Source organism: Emydura macquarii, unplaced genomic scaffold (assembly GCF_026122565.2).
Source record: "Emydura macquarii macquarii isolate MOO-44397 ecotype Brisbane River unplaced genomic scaffold, CSIRO-AGI_Emac_v2 contig_2531, whole genome shotgun sequence".
NCBI lineage: Eukaryota > Metazoa > Chordata > Testudines > Chelidae > Emydura > Emydura macquarii.
In genome coordinates, this window is record NW_027132668.1 from 7,190,557 (window position 1) to 7,212,814 (window position 22,258).

At 43.9% G+C, this 22,258-nt stretch overlaps 1 protein-coding gene across 3 annotated transcripts in view; it reads right to left on the reverse strand.

Moving 5' to 3' along the window:
* Positions 1-5,530: 5,530 nt before the first annotated feature.
* Positions 5,531-22,258, reverse strand: part of TFDP1 (transcription factor Dp-1) — a 105,464-nt gene continuing 88,736 nt past the window's right edge. For all 3 annotated transcript variants that reach the window (XM_067563650.1, XM_067563648.1, XM_067563649.1), the window contains exons 11-12: positions 19,576-19,657; positions 5,531-6,564 (exon numbers count right to left, since the gene is read on the reverse strand). In XM_067563650.1, coding sequence (XP_067419751.1) covers positions 6,417-6,564; positions 19,576-19,657 — 230 coding nt within the window. In that variant the 3' untranslated portion in view covers positions 5,531-6,416. The remainder of the gene's footprint in view (positions 6,565-19,575; positions 19,658-22,258) is intronic.

The following is a 22,258-nucleotide window of genomic DNA, read 5'->3' on the forward strand; positions in this document are numbered from 1 at the left end:
GCAAGCCACAACTGGAGTGGCTGAAGTCACATCCTGGTGTGCCGGACCACGTATGTACATGCTGCTATGTGCCCCAGGAGACTAAGACATACTCTTGCCATGGGTGATGGGGTGGGCTGTCAGTTGGGCTATGAGCCCTGACATTGCTAAGAATCTGTCTTTGGGCAAGAGCACTTTGGCTTGAGTAGAGTCCAGGACTGCCCCTATGAACTCTATCTTTTGAACTGGTGTAAGTATCTATTTTTGCTCTTTATTAACAGGCCCAGTGACCAGCAGGTGTCCCTCACAATCTCAATGCTGTGTTGGATCTGCTTCTGTGACCAACCCCAGATCAGCCAGTCGTCCAGATAAGGAAAAACATGCACTCCTCTGCACCTGAGATGGGCCGCCACTACCGCCATGCATTTGATGAAAACGTGCGGTGCAGTTGAGAGGCCAAACAGAGGACCACAAATTGGTAGTGTTGGGTGCCCACAGCAAATCGTAGGAATCGCTTGTGACCCGGGAAGATTGCGATATGAAAATAGGCATCCTTTAAATTGAGAGCAGGGTACTAATCGCCCAGAGCAGGGAGGGGATGATAGCCATCAGGGTGACCATATGAAATTTTAGCTTTTTGAGGAATCTGTTCAAAGCATGTAGGTCTAGAATAGGCCTGAGCCCTCCTTTGGCTTTTGGGATCAGAAAGTAGTAGGAGTAGAAACCCTTTCTCCTCAATGCTTGAGGGACCTCTTCCACTGCACCCACACACAGTAGGGCCTGCACCTCATAAAGGAGGAGTTGCTCTTGAGAGGGGTCCCTGGAGAGAGATGGGGAGGGAGAGTGGGAAGGTGGAAGTGAAAGAAACTGGATAGTATAGCCAACAGCCACTGTGCTCAGAACCCAGCAGTTCGTTGTTATGGCCCTTCAAGCCAGGAGGAAAGATGTTAGGCGGGAAGAAAATAATCGGGAATTTGGATCCTGAATAAAGTCTGGTAGATTGCTCTCAGGTGCACCTTCAAAAGCCTCACTTTCCCCTCGAGGGATGGTGGCTCAGCCCTAATCTCAAGGCAGAAGCTGGTGAATTGCCCCTGATGTACCTGCTAGAGAAGACCAAGATGGGGTGTAGGGGCCCAATGATCTCAAAGCAGCCCTTGAGTCTTTCAGCTCATGCAGACTAGCGTCAGTCTGGTCCACAAAGAGGGCGGAACCATCAAACAGGAGGTCCTGGATGGATTGCTGGACCTCTGTCAAAAGACTGGACGATTGGAGCCAAGACACCCTCATCAACACCACGGAAGCCATTGCCCATGTCGCCAAGTCCACTGCGTCTGATGCTGCCAATAGGGAGGCTATAGTTATTGCTTTTCCCTCCTCCAGGACTGCCTTGAATTCCTGCTTGAAGAACTGCGGGAGGGAGCCGACAAACTTTTCCAGCAGTTGCCAGATATTATAAATGGTAACATCCCAAAAGCAGCTGCTGATTGGACACCCTCAGCTGTAGGCTCGCTGTTGAGTACATCTTGCGACCAAATAAATCTAATTTCTTAGTCTCTTTACTCTTGGGTGTTGAAATCACTTGTCCCTGCCTGTCATGCTCGTTAGCTGCCAACACAACTAGCGAGTCCAGGGATGGGTGCGTGAATAAATATTCAAAGCCTTTGGTGGGCACATAATATTTCTTCTTCATCCACTTAGATGTGGGGGGCACGGAGGCTGGGGTCTGCCACAGCACCTTAGCGAGTTTCAGCACCCAATTGTGCACCAGGAGAGCCACTCTTGAAGGAGCTGCGGATGTCAAGACACAAAGCGTTCATCCATTGGCTCAGAAAATTCCTCTATTTTGAGGCTCAAGGTACCCGCTTCAACAGGTCTTGTTGCACCCTGTAATTGACCAGAGGGGCGATGTGAGAGGGGCCCGCTACAGTTTAATCTGGGGAGGAGGATGAGGCGGCAGAAATATGAGTGGGAGCTGAATTTTCCTTCCTGGTTGGGGTGGTAACAAAGGGGCTACCTGAAAAAGAGTATTCCCAGTCCGAGCCAATATCTACTTCCGGTGCTGCGGCCGGGCCCTTAGAGGATTACGGTACCAAGATGCTCGCAGACTGAGCGTACGGCATCATGGCCTAAGGGAACCCCCACAGGTTCCAAAATTGCCAGGGACCTGGCCATTGCCCTTGTGGCCACATTCCCATCTGTGGTAGCATGAGAAACCCAGTGGGCCACTTGGGGACTTGTCCGTTTTGGGGGGAAGGGGGGGGGAAAAGAGATGGACGACGACACACGACATGACTACTTCCTCTCCCGAGTCCAAAGAGCTAAATGCTGGTGACCATGGATGCGTTGACGCTGCATGTTCCTCCATGCCACTTCTCAAGTGTCTGGGCTCTGGCGACAAGCAGAGGTGCCAAAACCCGAGCACCATTCATGCCTTGGCCACATCTTGTCCTTAGGCTTCTTATAGGGACTTTTGCGGTGCTCGGGCTCTGGAGATTCTCCACAGGGGCTTGTGAAGCGGTGCCGGGGGCTTGGGGAGTGCCGATGTTTCAGAGATCGACGTTGGCATTCTTTGGACCCGTACTGATGACCGAAGACTGGATCCTGGCCTATGCCGATGGGGTACTGGGAGCGGTGCCAGGATTCTGGTGACCACTGTGAAACCAGTGTGGAGAGAGGGGCTGTGGTGGAACCAGCGCTGGTTTTCCCTTTGACTAGCCCCCAGCCTGGGCATCTGAACTTCAGTGCCCTGCCCTACCCTCCTGCGGTGTAGATGGCAAAGGTCCTACATTGCCTGGAATACCACAGGTGTAGAAGGGACCAGTAAATGGTGCGGGCCTCTGCCACTCCCCAGAGTTGGCAGTGGCACCAGAGTCAGGCTTAATGTCCTTGTGGGTAGAGGTGTTCTTGGGGCTGAATTGGCTTTCCGCACAGTGCCCGAGCTCTTCTTAGCCAAATTTGGGTTTTTCTTGGCATGTGCCTTTCTCTTCTTCAGTGCTAGCAATGCTGATTGGTGCCATGCAGGCACTGATGCCGGGGAAGCACTTCTGCTCAATGCTGCCGTACTGGGTGCCTAGTCCAATCACAGCTCCGACACCGATCTGAGTGCCAATTCCATGAGAAGGGCCTTGAGTCTAATATCCCCAGTCCTTCTTGGTTTGAGGGCAAAGTCCTTTGCAGATCTTACTTTCCACGAAGGTGAACTTCCCCCAGGCATTTCAAACAGCTCGGGTGCGGGTCGCTCAATAGCACAGGCTTCTTGCACAAAGCGCAGAGTTTAAAACCGGGGGACTGGAGCAAGCCCCGATCCTGGGTAAACAACTAACTAATTAACTACTAACTACCAGATAATAAACTCTGAAACAACAACTATATACACTAGAAAAAACAAAGAGCCACTAGGAATACTGTAGCTTGCAGGAGCAAGAGTGTGTTCCAGCACCATCACGGGTGGTCAGAAGGAACTGAGAGGGAAGGGTACCAGCAGTGCCCTATATACAATGCATACATGTGCCACTGCAAAGGGCGCTAGAGCTGACTCTATGGATACCACTAGGGGGAAAAATTTCCAGCACTGGTGCTTGCAGCGCGCACACACCTAATTTCTGAATGGACATGAGCAAGCACTTGAAGAACTGGTAAACACTTTATTTGCAAAGCCCTTCTGAACTTCTATTACCATAAAGGGAAGGGTGGTGCCTTCTCCAGAAAATGAATCATTTTAGAAAACCAATATGACCAGTAACTATTTGTGTATGCTGCCCCATGCACAAATTTAGAAGTATGCCTTTATTAGATACACACGCTGCAACCTTTACCAAATATTATCCTCTCCTTCCATAGTAATGAACAGGACATGCTACAGAAAAGAGCAGGCAGATGAGGGATAACCATGATTAGGAATAATATTCTGTTTTTCTCCCAGTGCCAGATACTGTATTTTCTAATCAATTCTTGCAAACCCAGCTCCTACCTTCTCTAATCTTTCCTACTCTAAATCCCAGTTTCACTTTCTCGCTCCCTTCTGCAGGATTTTCTGAATGTTGCACTTTGCTCAACTTTTCCTTTCCTGCTTCTGGTTCCACTTAGCTTCAACATATAGCTGTGGCTCCCAATCTTTTGGGGTCAAAATATCCTCCTCCCTGTTTGTGACAGATCTTCTCCTTTCCCATCCCCCATGTCTCTTTATGCAATGGCTGGCATTGTTGTTGTATTACACTGGTTTTATACATTTTCTCCCCCTTTCAACATTTCCCACCTCTTTCCTTGTTTTTCCTATTGTCTCTGTTTTCTGTATATTTTTGTTGGTTTTGCTTTACATTTTCATTTTTTTCTGCCCACTACCTCTCACCAATTCTCCTGTCTCCCTGTGAAATCCCCAGGTTTCAAGCCTCTTTTCCCCCTTCCACTCTCCTAGTTCATTTTCTCTTCTCCTTTCCCCCAAACCCATCCTCTTCCATGCTTTTGCTCTCCCTTTTTCTTTACTTCCCCCACATACCAGAGGGATCCATTCTGAGCAGGTGATTACTTGAAGAGAGCATTTAATGAAGTCTTACAAGTGATTTAAAAAAAGCCAATGAATATTCTCTGCTTTCTGGTTTCTGCCTTTGCTAGGAAGTGTTTCTGAAGTGGGGGGAGTGTAAATAGATTAATTTCCTCATCCCCAGCCCCAATTCTGTTTCTATTTCAGACCCTCTCCCTTCAGTTTTGTGGAGGTAATCAGAGACAGGAAATGAGGTAGCTTTTGGGACTCAGGTGCTCCATTGATTCTTTTCCACTACCACTGCCTCAGCTAAATGCAGTTGGAACAAATGGTTAGGAATCACTGATTTATACCCTTTCCTTTTTTTTTAATCTTTTTTGTCCCCAACTTTCAGCCTCCTATCTGTCCTCCCTTCTTCAACATGTCTTCTTGTAGTCCAACCCTAATGGATGTGCTGGAACTTTAGAACTCAGGGGACACTCGAAAACAGGAGCCATAGCAATCTTTGTGCTGCCACTCAACTACTGTGATAGGCTTTGCAGATAGAGATGTAGCTTCTGCTCTTCCCAACAGAAAGTAGATGGGGCTGCTAAGGAAGGACTGTTGCTCACATCAGTAGCACAAAGGAACACATGAATCCTGGGGCAAGATGTCACAGGACATCTGTTTGGTTACCCATTTCAAAAAATGGGTTCCTCTAGACTCTCACCACTTCACACGATCATGGGGACATCCGCTAAGCCCCTGAATAAGATGAAAAGTTCTAAGTAGAATAATCCTAAATTAGAAAAACACAGAGTTTGTTAAAAATGCCCATGCGCGTTTTATTAATAAAAACTAACAGTGCCAAGGTTAAACAAGTCAAACAATTAAAGTCTCTTTATATTTCATAAAATATTACAGAAAAGTTTATTTGTGTTTCAATAAAAAGACTACTGTCTTAGAATAGGCAGCTGACAGTATTTGTGCAGTTAAATGTTTTGTGAATAAATTTTAAAAGACTACTACCTGGCCTGAAATTCCTTTTATAAAAAATGAACTATTAAAAATGATTGACAATTTTGAGTTAAAAAACTTAAAACATTCTCTATATTTAATTTCAACTTTATAATAGATTACAGGAAGATGCTCATGAAACAAATACAAACATTTGTTTCAGTACATGTCTTTATATGATAGACTTATAAGTATGTAAACAACTATATAATAAAAAGTTTCCAAAGTCTGCCTGTAAGAAATCAGGCAATTTTTACCATAAGCAATAACTCATTCTAAACCTTCAAGACATCTTATATAGCTGCATCAGCTGGCTGTAAACATTTGCCAAAAACTTTGTAATTCATATGTCCCAACATACAGTGAAAACAGTATATAAATTTGATGGAATCACAGATATTATTTCAGGGAAAATAAATTCACAACAACATTTCTGGAATTTAACATGTAAAAAATTAGGATGGATCTCGTTTGGTTCTTTGGACACTGCATGATTAACAAAACAAAAACAAAACTACAACATGAGCTTGCCATCCCTCAAAAAGGGGGGTCATCAAAATACACTCTAAACTTATGGCCACTCAGTGTATCCATTTTCCACAGAAAGATAACATTTTATTTCTTCATTTATGTGGCTACATTTTCTTTAGCGAACTTAGCAAGAACATTTGGGGCAAAATGCATTTTCCTTCAAGTAAAAAAAAAAAAAGTAAATAATAAAGGCTCTGCATTAACACACTGGTATCAAAACACACATCCACACCACATTTAAAAATATCCTACATAAAACAATCCTTATTTGCTTATCAGAGGTGCAATTTCTAAACTCAGAACTGCTTACCAATATTTTCATCAAGGGACGGGACAAAATATATTTTTTTTGGGAGAGGGAGAGAGAAAGAGCGAGGGAGTTCTCTCCCTAGAACAATTTTATTCCTGAAAAGTCTACAATCAAAAAGGATCAGTCATCGTCGTCATTTTCATTAAAGTCATCGTCATCATCGTCATCGTCCCCAACATAAGAGACTGGTGTTTCAACTCTGGAGCCACTGTACTGCGATCCATTGGAACTAGTAGCTAACATCCCATCTCCACCATTGGAGAAGTCACTGAAGTAAGAAAATGAAGTTAAAAAAAAAGTGAGAAATGTTAATTAAACTGTTACTTGTAACTGAATTGTAACTGAGGTTTAACATTTAATGAAACGACATCAAGGTTTTATCTACTCCTCTCCACCAACCCCATCCATCTACTTTCATAACTGGTGCAGCACTAATTCATTATTAATCACATTTTTTAAACGGTTTTCTTCCCAACACTGTGAATCCACATTCAAAGGCAAATTACAAGTTAAAAACAACTAAACAAATCGGAGAGGGTAGATACGTGCACTTTTTCCTGTAGTTTACTGTAATATACGGTAAAATAAAAAACATTTTAGTAGTTCAAAAGTCAACTTGCCAGATTTCATTCTAAATAAAACTGAATTCTTAACACTAAATTTAAGGTCAGAAGGGATCATCAAATGATCTAATCTCACTCCCTGTATAACAAAGGCCATAGAATTTCATTAAAACTAAAGCACATTTCCCAGAATTCATCCAGTCTTGACTCAAAGACTTCAAGAAGTGGAGAATTCACCACTTCCCTTGATAATTTGTTCCAGGAACTATCATTCTGTTACAAATTTATGCCTCACTTTTCACTTGAATTTGTCTGGCTTTTACTTTCAGTCATTGGTTCTTGTTATGCCTTTCTTCTGTAGATTAAAGAGCTCTTTAGTATCTAGTATTTTCTCCCTGTGAAAGCCCTTATTCACAATCAAGTCACCTCTTGATCTTCTTCTTGATTAAGACAACCGAACTCAAAGTCTCTCACTGTAAGGTATTTCTCTCCATTATGTAGGTACAGCCTACATTATTTACTTCTAAACATATAACTTTGCATTCAGCTGTATTAAAACACACTGTGTTTGAATGAGTCCAGTTTATCTAATGATCTAGAACTAGTGAGAAAGAACAGTTACTTACCTTCATAACTGTTCATTAAGATGTGTTGCTCATTTCCATTCTCAAATTAGGTGTTTGTGCGCACCACATGCACCAGTGCCAGAAACTTTTCCTTAGTGGTATCCATAGAGCCATCTCCAGTGCCCTCTGCAACGGCACGCAAATGCACCAGTATATAGGGTGCTGCCGGCCCCCTGTCCCATTCCTTCTTGCCAGAACTCTGACATGCAAGGAAGGAGGGTGGGATGTAGAATGCACATGAGCAACATATCTCAAAGAACATTTATGAAGGTAAGTAACCATTCTTTTTTCGAGAGCTTGCTCACATCCATTCTAAAATTAGGTGAATCCCTGGAGGTGGGCAGGAGTTCACAGATGTGCTGACTAACACAGCTCTGCCAATGCTGGCATCATCCTGGGCCTGTTGTGTAATGGCACAGCGGGCTGCGAAGATGTGTACCGAGGACCAGGTAGCTGCTTGACATATGTCCTGGATAGGAACTTGGGCCAGGAAGGCCGCTGAAGATGCCTGGGCTCTGGTTGAATGAGCCTTGAGCAGCGCCGGAGAAGCGACTCCTGCCTGCTCGTAGCAGGAACGGATGCAGGCTATAATCCAGGACGAAATCCTCTGAGATGATACCAACTGTTCTTTCATCCGCTCCGCCACTGTGACAAAGAGCTGCATAGATCTGCAGAAAGCCTTAGTTCTAACAATGTAGAAGGCTAGAGCCCTCCTAACATTGAGGTTGTGAAGCCCCTTTTCCTCATTAGAGCTGTGAGGCTTTGGGCAGAAAACTGGAAGGAAGATAGATTGGATCACATGGAAAGAGGAAATCACCTTTGGGAGGAAAGCTGGACGAGGCCGCAGCTGGACTTCGTTCCTGTGAAAAATTGTGTAACGGAACACAGTGGTCAGGGCCCTGAGTTCCAAAACTCATCTAACGGACGTGATAGCCACCAGGAATGCCACCTTCCAGGAGAGGTGCAGCAGGGAGCAGAAGGCTAGGGGCTCAAAACAGTGGTCCAGTGTGTCTGGACAGGACTAAGTTAAGTCCCACTATGAAGCTGGGTCCTGCACTGGCGGACTTCAGCCCTCTGAGGAACCTCCTCACCATCCTGTGAGAGAATACCATCCTACCCCATATAGGTGGGTGGACGGCCGAGATAGCTGCCAAGTACACCTTGATTGAAAAGAATGCCAACCCTTCCCAATTTAGATGGGGCAAATAATCTAAGATTACTTGGATGGGCGCTTCAGACAGACGAACACTATGAAGGGCTGCCCAGCAGGAAAAACGTCTCCACTTAGCCAGGTAAGACAATCTAGTGGAAGGTTTCCTACTTTCCAACAGGACTTTCTAAACTTTCTCTGAGCAAGAACGTTCCTCCAAGCTTAGCCATGGAGCAGCCCCACTGTCAGGTGTAGGGAGGCCAGATCTGGGTGAAATAACCGGCCCTGATCCTGGTAGAAAAGGTCCAGCTGTGACGGGAGTGTCCGGGGACGAATAACCAACAGGCCGAGTAGCATCCCGAACCAGTGCTGGTGTGGCCATGCTGGTGCCACCAGACTGACCCACACCGTGTCCCTCTTGATTTTCAAAATTACCTTGTGTATCAGTGGTATTGGCAGGAAGGCATACATAAGGCCGCCTATCCATGGAAAGAAAAAGGCATCGGTTATGGAGCCAATATCTCAGCCCTGTAGGGAGCTGATCTGCTCACACTTTTTGTTCCATCCGCTGGCAAAAAGGTCCATTTGGGGAGTACCCCACCTTTGGAAGATTTCCGCGGCCACATCCTGGTGCAAAGATCACTCGTGACAAGAGAAGAAGGATCTACTGAGGCGATCCGCTAGCAAGTTTCGGACCCCTGGCAGGTGTACAGCCTCCAGGAGAATGTTGTGAGCTAAACAGAAGTTCCACAGACTAATGGCCTCCTGGCAAAGGGTTGGGGACATGACCCCCCACTCGTTGATGTAGTACATTGAGGCTGTGTTGTCCACCAGAACTTGGAGCATCCTGCTGGATAGCTGTGACAGAAACGCTTTGCAGGCTACCCAAACTGCTCTAAGCTCACTGACATTGATGTGCAGTGCTAACCTATCCCTGGACCAGAGGCCGAGTTTGGAGGGGACTCAAGTGAGCTCCCCACCCAAGACTTGAGGCGTCCAATGCGAGCGACAACATTGGCTGTGGAGCCACAAAGGGCACTCCCTCAAGCACATGTTGCGGTATTGTCCACAACAAAAGGGAGGTAAGTATCAGAGGGGGGATTGTGAGGGCTATGTCTGGGTGGTGCCTGGATGGTGAATACACCATCACCAACCACAGCTGCAAAGGTCTGAGGTGTAATCTGGAGTTCTGGACCACAAAGGTGCAGGTTGCCATATGACACAGGAGTCTGAGACACACCCTTGCTGTGGGTGATCTGGAGGGCTGACACTTGGGTAATAAGGTCCAACATGGCCTGGAATCTGGCGTTTGGCAATAGCGCTCTGGCCTGGGTAGAGTCTAGGATTCCTCCTATGAATTCTATACTCTGGACCAGAGTAAGTATTGACTTTTGCATATTTATCAACAGGCCCAACATTTGGCAATTGGACTGAATGATCTTGATGCTGCGCTGAACTTGCATCTTTGATCGGCCCTTGATGAGCCAGTCGTCCAGTTAAGGAAAGACCTGTACATCTTGCCACCTTAGGTGGGCCACAACCACAACCATGCATTTGGTAAACATGTGAGATACGGTAAAGAGGCCAAAGGGGAGCACCGTAAAATGATAGTGTTGATTACCAACTGTGAAACGCAGAAACCTCCTGTGGCTCTGAAAGATGGAAGTAAGGAAACATGCATCTTTTAAATTGAGGATGGCATACCAGTCAACTGGATCCAGAGAGGGAATGATGGTGGCAAATGAGACCATACAGAACTTCAATTTCCTGAGGTATTTGTTGAGTCCCTGCAGGTGTAGAATGGGCCTTAAGCCCCCTTTTGCCTTCGGTATTAGAAAATACAGGGAATAAAACTCTTTCTCCCTCCATTCTTGAGGAAGTCTATATGGCTCCCACCCCTAAAAGGGCTTGGACCTCCTGGACAAGAAGTTGCTCATGAGAGGGGTCCCTGAAGAGGGACAGGGAGAGTGGGTGGGTAGGTGGGATTGAAGTAAACTGAAGGGTATACCCGGTTGCTACCGTGCTGAGAACACAATGGTCCAATGTTATTGTAGCCCATTCCAGGAGGAAGGGGGCAAGGTGGCATAGAAACAATAGGGAATCTGGATCCTGAGGGATGGCTGGTAGGTCACCCCTGGGCACCTCTTCAAAAGGATTGTCTCCCCCCTTGCTGGTAACGACTTGAGCTCGAGCAGGGGCTCAATGCTGGAGACTGGCCCTGGCTACTCTTAAAACCTGTTTTTCTTTCTGTAAGGGTCTCCAGAACCTTCACAGCTGTTGGGATTTGAAATGCCGTCTCGCAGACAAGAAGATATGCCCCAAGGAATGCAGTGTGGCTCTAGAGGCTTTCAGTCCATGTAACTGCTAGTCCATTTGGTCGGCAAACAGGGCTGTTCTGTCAAAGGGGAGGTCTTGAATGGATTGCTGGACCTCTGATGAGAGGCCGGATGACTGGAGCCATGATGCCCTTCTCATGGATACTGTGGATGCCATGATCTGAGCCACTGAATCTGTTGCAGCTGAGGCTGCCTGCAGGGAAGCCCTGGCAACATGCCACAATAGCTTCAGACTCCTGCCTGGATGTTTGTGGCAGGGGTTCTGCAAACTTCTCCAATGACTGCCAGATGTTATAGTCATATCTATCTAGCAGTGCTTGCTGGTTTGATATGAGTAGTTGTAAGCGTACAATTGAATAAACTTTGCGCCTGAAAAGATATAGCTTCCTGGCATCCTTGTTTTTGTGGTAGAACCCATCTGCCCTTGCTTGTCCCGCTCGTTGGCTGCTGTCACTACGAGTGACCCGGGGGAGGAAACGGTGTAAAGGTATTTGAAACCTTTAGTGGGAACATAATACTTCTTTTCCACCTGCTTAGAAGTTGGTGGCAAGGATGCTGGAGTCTGCCATAGGGTTTTTGCTAGTTTCACCACACCCTCATCGAGTGGGGCAGCTGTTGAAGATCCTGCTATGGCCTCATCGTATGAGGAGGAAGAGATTGGTAGGGATTGGGAGTCTCGGTCATCTTCCCTCGTCAGGGTAGTCTCATGCTCTTCTGACAATGGTCCTCCTCCTGTTCTGACTCCACATCCAAGGACGGTGCTGGACGAGCCGCTGTCGATGCCCTCGGTACCAAGTTCCAGGACCTGGAATGTGTGTGTGAACCCGTGGATGGGTGGAAACCCCACAGGTTCCAGAACTGACACGGAACAGCCCATTGACCTTGTGGTCATGCCCCTGATGGAGGTACTAAGGGGTAACCCGCGGTCATGATGGTAAATTGTCCTTTTGGCAGGACAACCTCTCCTGCCTCTGAATCTGCGCTGCTTATCAGTGACCATGGGGGAGCTACAGCTGATCATCCTTCCAAGCCAAAACGAGATTGTGAGCTCTCTGGTGACAGAGAATGGTGCTGGGAGCTTGAGTGCCTTCTCTCTCGATCGGCTCTTGTCCTTTGGCTTCCTATAAGGGCTCAGTGATCAGGTTCGGGAAGCCTAGGACCTGTGATGGGAGCCTGAGCATTGGTGTCAGGGGACCTCCAGAGAACATTGCTGCCGTTCTGCATCCCAGTGTCGGGGGGTCAGAGGTCAGTGGCTAGAAGCCAAATGCTCTCTTTGCCACTCCTCGTGTAGGTACTGTTGGTCCAGAGACCGCTGGTGCCTCGGAGACTGGCATCCCGGTGATGGGGAGCACTATGGGGGTTCCCTAGCGATAGTACCATAGATGAAGGGAATGACTGGTCTTGTTGCAGTGGCCCTCCATCCCAGGGAGTGTGTGGCACCGGCAGAGCCAAGAGGTTTTTCGTAGCCTCTGGTGTTGTGGGGATTGCCAGGCGCTGTGGACCTCTGCCGCTCCCTGGAGTTGGTGGTGGATCCAAGATAGGGCTCGATGCCCGGGTGGGTGGTCCCCCAGCCATTTGTGGACACCGGTGGCCCGACTGTGGACCCTTTTCATCTCCCATGACTTTGCTGCCCTTTTTTGGCGGTGGTGGGCGTCCCCGTTCTGTGTGGGACTTCCTTACCTTCTTCTTTGGCACCAGAGATGCTGATCTGTGCCGGGAGGAAGATGGCGCCGATGAGGAAGGGAGCGCTCCGCACCAAGGCACACATATTCAGTGCCGAGTCTGGTCGTCCTGGCTCCGATACTGTATTGAGTGCTAACTCCATCAGGATAGCCTTTAGCCGTATGTCTTGGTCCTTTTTGGTTCGGGACTGAAAACTTTTGAAAATTTTGCACTTTTCCCACATGTGGGCCTTGCCCAGGCATTTAAGACAACTTTGGTGTGGGTCGCTGATTGGTATAGGCTTTTTACAGGTGGTACAGGGCTTAAACCCTGGAGAATGGGGCATGCCCCGTATCTGGGTGAGACTGAAGTCCAGCTAGGTTGAAAAATGAAAAACAACAGTAACTGAAATTGTAGAGCGATATACACTAGTAAGAAGACAAGTTCACTAGGTTTAGAGAGAAAGCAACTTTGGAAGCAAGAATGCGTTCCAGCATGGTCACAGGCGGTGAGAAGGAAGTGGGATGGGGGCTTTCTGGGGGTAGCAGCAGGGCCCTATATACTGGCACATGTGCACGCCACTGCAGAGGGTGCTAGAACCAGCCCTATGGATACCACTAAGGGAAAAGTTTCCAGCATCAGTGCACGTGGTGCACACACAACCCTAATTTGAGAATGGACATGAGCAAACACTCAAAGAAGAACTAGAGGGAATGAACTCTAGTGTGCGCTAATATGTTGCACTCTCCCTGCCTCACATTTATCCTGCTGGTGCGAACAAAAAGGTATCTAGTGCATGTTAACATTACTCTTTGGTTTGCACCAGCAAGATCTACATGGGCTATTAGGGCGTTCTACAATTCACATCCCTGTAGTTCGCACAGTACACACAGTTCGCCCTATGGCACAGTATAGAAAATACCCCGACTGTTCCGTATGATTGCCCCTGTCCTCGTTATTTACCACTCTGTCTAGTGTCAGGCCCAGTACAGATCTCTGCAGAACCTCACTAGAAACACTCCCATTTGATGATTCTCCACTGACAGCTACTCTAAGTCTATTAATTTACTAGTTCTTAAAACATTTAAGATGTGCTTGATATTGTACAGTGCTGCTTTATTTTTAAATGAAAGTTATGTAGTACTAAGTCAAACACCTAAGAAAAGCCTACGAATATTAAATCTACAGAATTACTTTTATCAACCAAATTTGTTATAGCTCATCAAAAAACGAAATCAAGTTTATTGGACAAGACCTATTTTCAATAAAACCATATTGACTAGCATTAATTATATTCCTATCTTCTAATTCTCTATTTATTGAATACCATATCAACTTTTTTTCTGGGAATGATGTCAGACTAAATGGCATGTAATTACCCAAGGTCATGCTGCTTGCCCTTTTAAGAATACTGATACAACATTAGCACATTTCCAGCCTTGCAAAATTCCCCTGGCATTCCAACACATATTAAAATCTAACATCGAGACAAATCTTCTCACCCAATTTTTCTAGGACTCTTGGATGCAAATTATTGAGATGCTAACTTAAAAAGTATTTATCCCTCACAGATGTTATTTATCATCCTCTTTGATTACAAGTAATGAATTATTTACCAATTCATCCTCATGTAGTATGAATTAAGGATGTATTATCCCTTAAGTGTGTATGAATATTTTATTATTAAGAGAGTGATAAGTATTTCAGTGTTTAAGAACAGAAAGAGTAAAATATAAGAGTGATGTAAATTTAAATGATATTAAGTAAAAGACTGGAAATATGGAACACTAGGCTGTTCACCTTAATCACAATATCTAGGACAAATAAAAATGGAATAGAACCATTTCACAGAAGAAATGTGGCTCTCCTATACTTTAAGTAACAGATTATATATTTAAAATTCAATACTGAAATACTGAAGTTTGGTATTCCTATGCCAAATTAAGACATACTAGCAGAACAGGAGAGCAAAACAGTTCTCAATAAACAAAACATCATATTACAATACAGTGTTCGGAGTCAGTTTATTTTTCATTGCTTCCAGAAAATTAAGACACCTCCCAGGTTCAAAAGAATGCTGTCTTGTCATATCACTAACTAATATTACTATTAGTAACACATAAAAACATGTAAGAATTAAAATACCAGTAGCTTTAGAGTTCAATTAATATGGGAGTAGTAGCCAGTTCAAATCCAAGCTCTACCACTAAGTCAATGAATAGTAGAGAGCAAGTCATTAACTTTTCAGTTTTTCAGTAAAATAGGTAACACTTAAATGAAGCATTGGTGTGATGCGAGGATTGTTTGTAAAACATGTACAAACAATTTAGTGGTAAAACTTCCAAACTTGAGGAAACAAAATAGCAATTGAGAAATGACAAATTAACATACAAAGCAACATTTTCTAACAACGTGTGAAGGAAAACATGTCTGTAAGTAGGGTGACCAGATAGCAAGTGTTAAAAATCGAGACCGGGATGGGGGAATAATAGGCACTCATATAAGAAAAGCTCTGAATATCGTGACTGCCCCTATAAAATTGTGACATCTGGTCACCCTATTTGTAAGTGAATCAGATCACATTTTCAATTAGACAAGTCATAAGTAGGGATAAGCAAAGCCATAAAGTAAGAACTGACTGCAATTCTGGATCAGCCTTTGAACATAATCTCAGGTTCAATGGTTTAGTATAATACTGTGTACTTTAATTTTCACATCACTCACATGCATTTTTGCATGTCTGGAATATGGCTGAAATATCTTATTTGTAGAATTTTTTCACTTCGCCAAAACAGGAGGCTCTGGAATCTCACAAGAAAAGCTGTTCTCATTCAAATAAATTCTAAGATTTTCTGTTGCATGCTCTGACTCTTTTTCAGAGAAGGTCTGAGAAAAGGGAAGAAGACAAAATGGCATGTGTTCACAGTTGGAACACCTACCCCAAAAAGGAAGAACCCAACTGTAGAAGTTTAAAAAAAAAAAAAAAAAAAAAAGCAAACAAAACAGTTGTTTCAGGATCCATAAAATAAAAATAAGAAAACCCCACACAACCTGTTCACCCTCCTGCAATAAAGGGATTTGGGCCAGGAGTTAAATATAGGACGTCTGGGTTTTTGTTTCTTAATTCAGTAATTCTGAAAATTAAATTTGCTTATGAAAGAAGTGAACTTAGAATCTAGTAAGTATAGAAAGATGATACAGAAATAGCAATTTCCCATGTGGGACTTAAATATACCTTCCCGGTGCTCTTTTGAGAGAATGGAGTACATCTGACAATGAGTCAGGTATTTGGTTGGAGGACTTCAAATAGTGGGTAGCTCATCAGCAGGGCATCCAAGGTGATTACTGTCCTCTATGTTCAGTGTAGTTGGTTAGTTAGGAAGGGTTCAGATGAACCCTAAAATCCAGGAGTTGTTTGGGATTGGTTTTAGGCAACTATATCACATAGTGAAGGGGTAAAAGTAGAAAAGATAGGAAATATGGCAAGAGACCACCTGGGCTTAACCAGGAGAGCTTCAATAATCTGAAAATCAAAGAGTCCTACAAAAAGTGGAAACTAGGTCAAATTGCAAAAGATGAATATAAACAAACAACACATGTATGTAGGCACATGTATGTAGGCACAACATGAGAAAGGCCAAGGCACAAAATGAGATTAAACTAGCTAGACACATAAAAGGTAGACAAGAAAACATTCTAAAAATACATTAGAAGCAAGAGGAAAACCAAGGACACGATAGGCCTATTAATGAGGGGGAAAAACAATAACAGAAAATATGGAAATGACAGAAGTGCTAAATTATTTTTTGTTTTAGTTTTGACTGAAAAGGTTAGTAGTGATTGGATTTCTAGTGAATGTCAGTGAAAAGGAGGTAGGAAATTAAGCTAAAATAGGGAAAGAACAAGTTAAAAATTACTTAGACAAATTAGATGTCTTCAAGTCACCAGGGCCTGATAAAATACATCCTAGAATACTCAAGAAGCTGACTGAGTAGATATCTGAGCCATTAGCAATTATCTTCGAAAAGTCATGGAAGCTGGGATAGGATCCAAAGGACTGAAAAAGGGCAAATATAGTGCCAATTTATAAAAACGGAAATAAGGACAAGCCGGGAAATTACAGACCAATCAACTTAACTTCAGTGCCCGGAAAGATGAAGAAAATAATTAAACAATCAATTTATAACCACTTTAGAAGATAATAAGGTGATAAGTAACAATCAGCAGGGATTTGTCAAGAACAAATTGTGTCAAAACAACCTGATAGCTTTCTTTGACAGCGTAACAAGCCTTGTAGGAAAGGGGGAAGCAGTACGTGCTGTATATCTTGAATTTAGTAAGGCTTTTGATACCATCTCACATGATCTTCTCATAAACAAACTAGGGAAATACAACCTAGATGGAGCTATTATAAGGTGGGTGCATAATAAGGTGGGTGCTATTATAAGGTGGGTTGGAAAACCACTCCCAGAGAGCAGTTACCAGCGGTTCACAGTGAAGTTAGAAGGGCATACTAAGTGGGGTCCCACAGCGATCAGTTGTGGGTCCAGTTCTGTTCAATAGCTTCATCAATTATTTAGATAATGGCATAGAGAGAGTACACTTACAAAGTTTGCAGATGATACAAAGCTAGGAGGGGTTGCAAGTGCTTTGGAAGACAGGATTAAAATTCAAAATGATCTGGACAAACTGGAGAAATGGTCTGAAGTAAACAGGATGACATTCAATAAGGACAAATATAAAGTACTCCACTTAGGAAGGTACAATCAGTTGCACACATACAAAATGGGGAATGACCTCCTAGGAAAGAGTACTGAAGAAAGGGATCTGGGGGTGATAGTGGATTGTAAGTTAAACATGAGTCAACAGTGTAACACTTGCCAAAAAAAGCAAACATCATTCTGGGAGATATTAGCAGGAGTGCTATAAGCAAGACATGAAACGTAATTCTTCCGCTCTACTAGAGAATCAGATTTTGCTCCTGTCAAAATAATTAGGAACAGCGGCAGTCAGAGGCCACATTTTTGGAAAAATATTTCTAGAAAACTGAGCTCCTGAGGATGAAGATTATTGGATGGAGTGAGAAAGGGCAATGTGTGGTGACTCGAACTCTCACAACATGCCTGAAGGTATAAGAAACTCCCCATCTCAGCAGCTAGGGCTCAGGAGGTTCTACAAATGTATCCAACATAAGCTAAGGTGCTACAAAGTTGAGGGGTGCCAGCACACTGAAAGGATAGTGTGCATATTGGAAGTCCAGTGCAAAGAAAGGAGCCAGTTCACTGGTTTTCTCACCAATTTAATGATCCATAGCCTCCACTTTAGTATCAGCATCTGGCTAATACTAAAATTTCAAAGCCTATAGTATAGAAGGTTTCCCATTCACTCTGAATCCAGTCATTACACAAGAAACCTGGTGAAAAGGGGGAAATTTACTAACTTTTCAATTTTGCTTCTCTGAAGATATTCTAATAGTATTCTCACTCCTGAGCTTCAGCTCCATAGAACAAGATAGGCAGAACTCCCCACCCTTCCTACTACTGCTAGTTGCGCATCATCCCAAAGCTTAACCATTTCCCTTGGAACTGTCCAATTAATTCCCGACTTGAACATACAGTAAAAGAAAAATAAGACCATCCACTAACAAAACTTCTTGAAAACTTAGTGCTTCAATGTGATAGAGCAATAAAGCTAGGTACCATGTCTATAAACAGTTCCCCTTCCAAACTCCGTGGCAAGGTGGCTGAGTGACAGAATGCTGACAGAATGGCATCTTCAGAGAAAAAGAATCACAGATTTAAATTTCCCCTTGTCTAAAGGTCTCCCCCATCAACATAAGATTTTCTACTAGTGGAAGGCAAGTAGCTTAAGACATGTCCTGAAAGAGGAGTTCACAACCTATGGATCGCAATGATACTGCCCCATTCCATACTGTTAAAAGAGAGAGCGAGTGAGAGGGAGTCTGTGTGTGTGTGTGTGTTGGGGAGGAGATGTGGGTGGCTCAGCTTCGTCCTAGTATAGAAAAGGACGTCAAAGTATGGAAATAATCAAGGGACTCTGGAACTTGCTCCCACACTCTCCTTGACCCAAAACAGCGCAAATCTGGTGACCTTCTGGGCATGTGACAAGACCTATTTATCTAATACAGCTTTTGGAAAAGGCTGAACGGATGATGTTGGAGACAATGGAGGGTAGAAACAACACTCTTTTGTAGCTAATTAACTGGCTGGCTAAATTGTTCCTTTTTTTTTTTGTTTTTTGTTTTTTAATTCTGCTTAGTGTACTACTTTTGTATAAGATTAAATGTAAGGCCATCTAGAGTTCTTGCACAGATGTCTTAAATTAAGCATGTTTGCTGCAAAAGGCAACAAAAACTAAGTCAATACCAATAGCATGAGCAGGAAGTGTTTGATACATGGAAAGAGAAAAACAGGGAAATGGTCAAGCTCAGGGATGGTAGTGGCTACAGTGATGTATAAAGGGTGTGGCTGCCCACTACTGTTGCTGTTTAGAAGCAAAAAAATTCAGTTCTTCCTGCCTTGCACTAGAGAGCCATGACCAAATGACAATCCTGCCCAGATGGTATGTTTGTGACAAGAAAAAAGTCCTTCTCTTAACTTAAAACCTAAACTAAACTACTCTATACTAATCCTTAACTAGCTAATTTATTTCCCCATGTTTTGTGAGAAGTTACTGCTTAGCTCATCACATATTATCCACAATTCACTTATATGAATATGTCAAAAGGAGGTAGCTGCCGTACTACTTCAAGTGATGGTCCAACTACTCCTCTAAGACGTAGACAGGCATTGAGCATAATACCTCCCTCAGAATTACCTTTTTTTAAAAAAAAAAAAAATCAGATGCACCAGGTTTACCAGATAGCTGAGGCAGCACAGCTTATGGAATACAGGCTAAAGCTAATTTATGCATTAGACTTACCTGGCAGAAAATCTTGTGACATCTGAAGTAGAACCTGATGAAGATGTTACATATACACTGTTGATTGATCCCTGAGCCATTTCTGTAAAACAGAAAAAGTATATATTTCTAAACTACATTCAACACCACCACGCACAAACAATCTAGAGTCTTTCAACCTGACGAACCTGATGCGACCCAACTACAAGTCTTGGGTTCAGGTTGGATTGAAGACAGCCTGACACTCTTGGGCTCAGGTCCAGTAGTCTCTGATCACCTGTTGCTGCCTGAGGGTTTGATGCAGTGATGGCTGTGTGCACCACTCCTGCCCAATGCTGGGATCTTGCTGTGTTTGTACACTGAGGAATGAGAGGCGCTGACTTGTCAGCATATCCACTCTGCAGCACAGACAGAGCAGTGAAGTGATGGTGGCTGGCAGAAATGGCGCATTCAGCTGTCACCACGCCAACCCCATGAGCAGGAGGCTGCTGGAGACAGACGATGGACACATGGTGTAGGGAGCAGGAAGCCCCAACCAGACAAAGCTCCAAGGATGTGGCAGTGGCACTGATGCAGTTTCAAAGCAAGTGGCCCAGGGGAATGGGGAACTAATTGCTCTTTGGGTATAGAGAACTAGGCCAGAACAGGGTGCGTAATTAAGCCTGGCAGCTACACGAAGGAAACTAAGTAAAGAAAATAGAGTCTGGGTTGGTGGATAGACCTTTGCAACCTGACACAAACCTGACAGACCTGACTACAAGTATTTGGATCAGGTATGAAAACAACCCAACGCACTTGGGTTTGGATTGGCCCTGGTCAAGTCAAATTCTGGCAGACGTCTAAACTTAATATAATTACATAAACAATCAAATATCCCTTCTGATTGCAGCCTGGAGGGGGAGAAGATGTCTTCCAATTCTGAAAAATGCATTCACTCACTAAGACATTTCCTCAAGCACCACTCCCAAAAGGAAATCAGAGAGCAGCAGAGAACTATCAGACTCCAAAATGCAACAAAATACTTCCAATTTTAATGTTACACTTAGAGACTTTTTTATTCTTCTCAGATGGCGGAAGTAACAATCATAGCAACAAAAAATGAATCAAACAGTAATGACATTTGCAGTTATTAGATGTTTCACATTTGCAACCGAATCAACTGAATATTTCCTTATGTGTTCCTCCACAACAAAATTATAATTAATAAAACTAAAAGAATGAGTTACCTTGTGGCAACTTGATTTCCTCGAGATGTGTTATCCATATACGTAGTGCACTTCAGGTTGTGCACACACTCCATAGACCCAGGACTAAGGATCTTTCCCAGTGTCTGTCTGGTCAATGCATATGTCCTAACTCTCTTCATTGAATGGGCAGAGGGGGCTGCTGGACCACTGCCATCTTAGTTCCTTCTCTACTGCTTCACAAGGGGGGGAAACCAAGCAGTAGGGAAAGAGGCTGGGTAGTTCACTACACATAGGGACAACACATCTTGAAGAACTCAAGTTACTATAAAGTGAGTAACCCATATTCTTTGAGTGATTGTCCCTATGCATAGGGTACTCCACATGATTCACAAACAGTGGCTCTTTCAAAGAAGAGGGTCCCTGGAGCTCTATGACACAACCGATTGCAGAACTGCCTGCCCAAAGAAGCAACACCGGTAGCTACTTGCACTAGTGCATAGCGTGTAGCAAAAATGCATACAGAACTCCAAGTTTCTGCTCTGCAGATATTAGTAGTAGGGATTTCTCTAAGCGAAGCTACCAATTCTTTCTGAGTGCTAGTCAAATATGCTCTTACACTTCCTTCAAAGGGGACACTGTTCATCTTGCAGCAGAATAGGATGCATCTTAAAATCCATTTTGACAGCCTCTGGGAGAATATGATCTCTCCTTTCATTCCTCGCCAGGTAATATAAAGAACCTAAGAGACTTTCAAAATGATTTAGTCTTTTACAGAGAAAAGGCAAGAGTCCTATGCACATCCAGTGAATGACACACCACTTCCCTGCTAGACTGATATTTAGGGTAGAACACCAGTAGGTCAATACTTTGGTTAATATGAAAGTGTGAGACACTACCTTCGGTACGACCTTTGGATGCAGTCTCATGGTTACCTTATCTCTGTGGAAAATGGTATGGGGAGGTCTGCCATGAACATCCTTAACTCCTATGACACACTGTACCTCAAAGTATCACCCTGTATCCCCATATTCATCATTCATATATGGTTGTGATATTTTATACAAAGCATGCCATGTAAGATACCATATGAAACGGTCATGATCTGCTGAAACCCACTGTTCTGCCAAAATATGCATATTGTGTATGAAGTAATGAGATTTTGCTGTATGGCTGTTTTTGAAATAGGTTATGAGTCTGGGAGTTGCCCACTGCTAGTTCTCCAGTGACAACAAAGGCCGTGACCCACATACAGGCGGGCATTAAATGACCATTAATCAGCAGGAGAGTTGTAAACAAGGGATTTACAATTCTGTAAGAGAGTGGCACAAGACTGCACCGGGGGATTGCTTAACTCTGACAAGAAAGGCTCACCAGAACATGTCCAGGCCAGTATTTTCCAGGCATATGGACTGAGGTTATAAAATAAGAGACAGTGGCATCATACAATTACCTCTCTCCTCCCCCAGCTATACTGACAGCAACAAGAATGCTGGGAAGATAAAGACTCGAACTGAGGA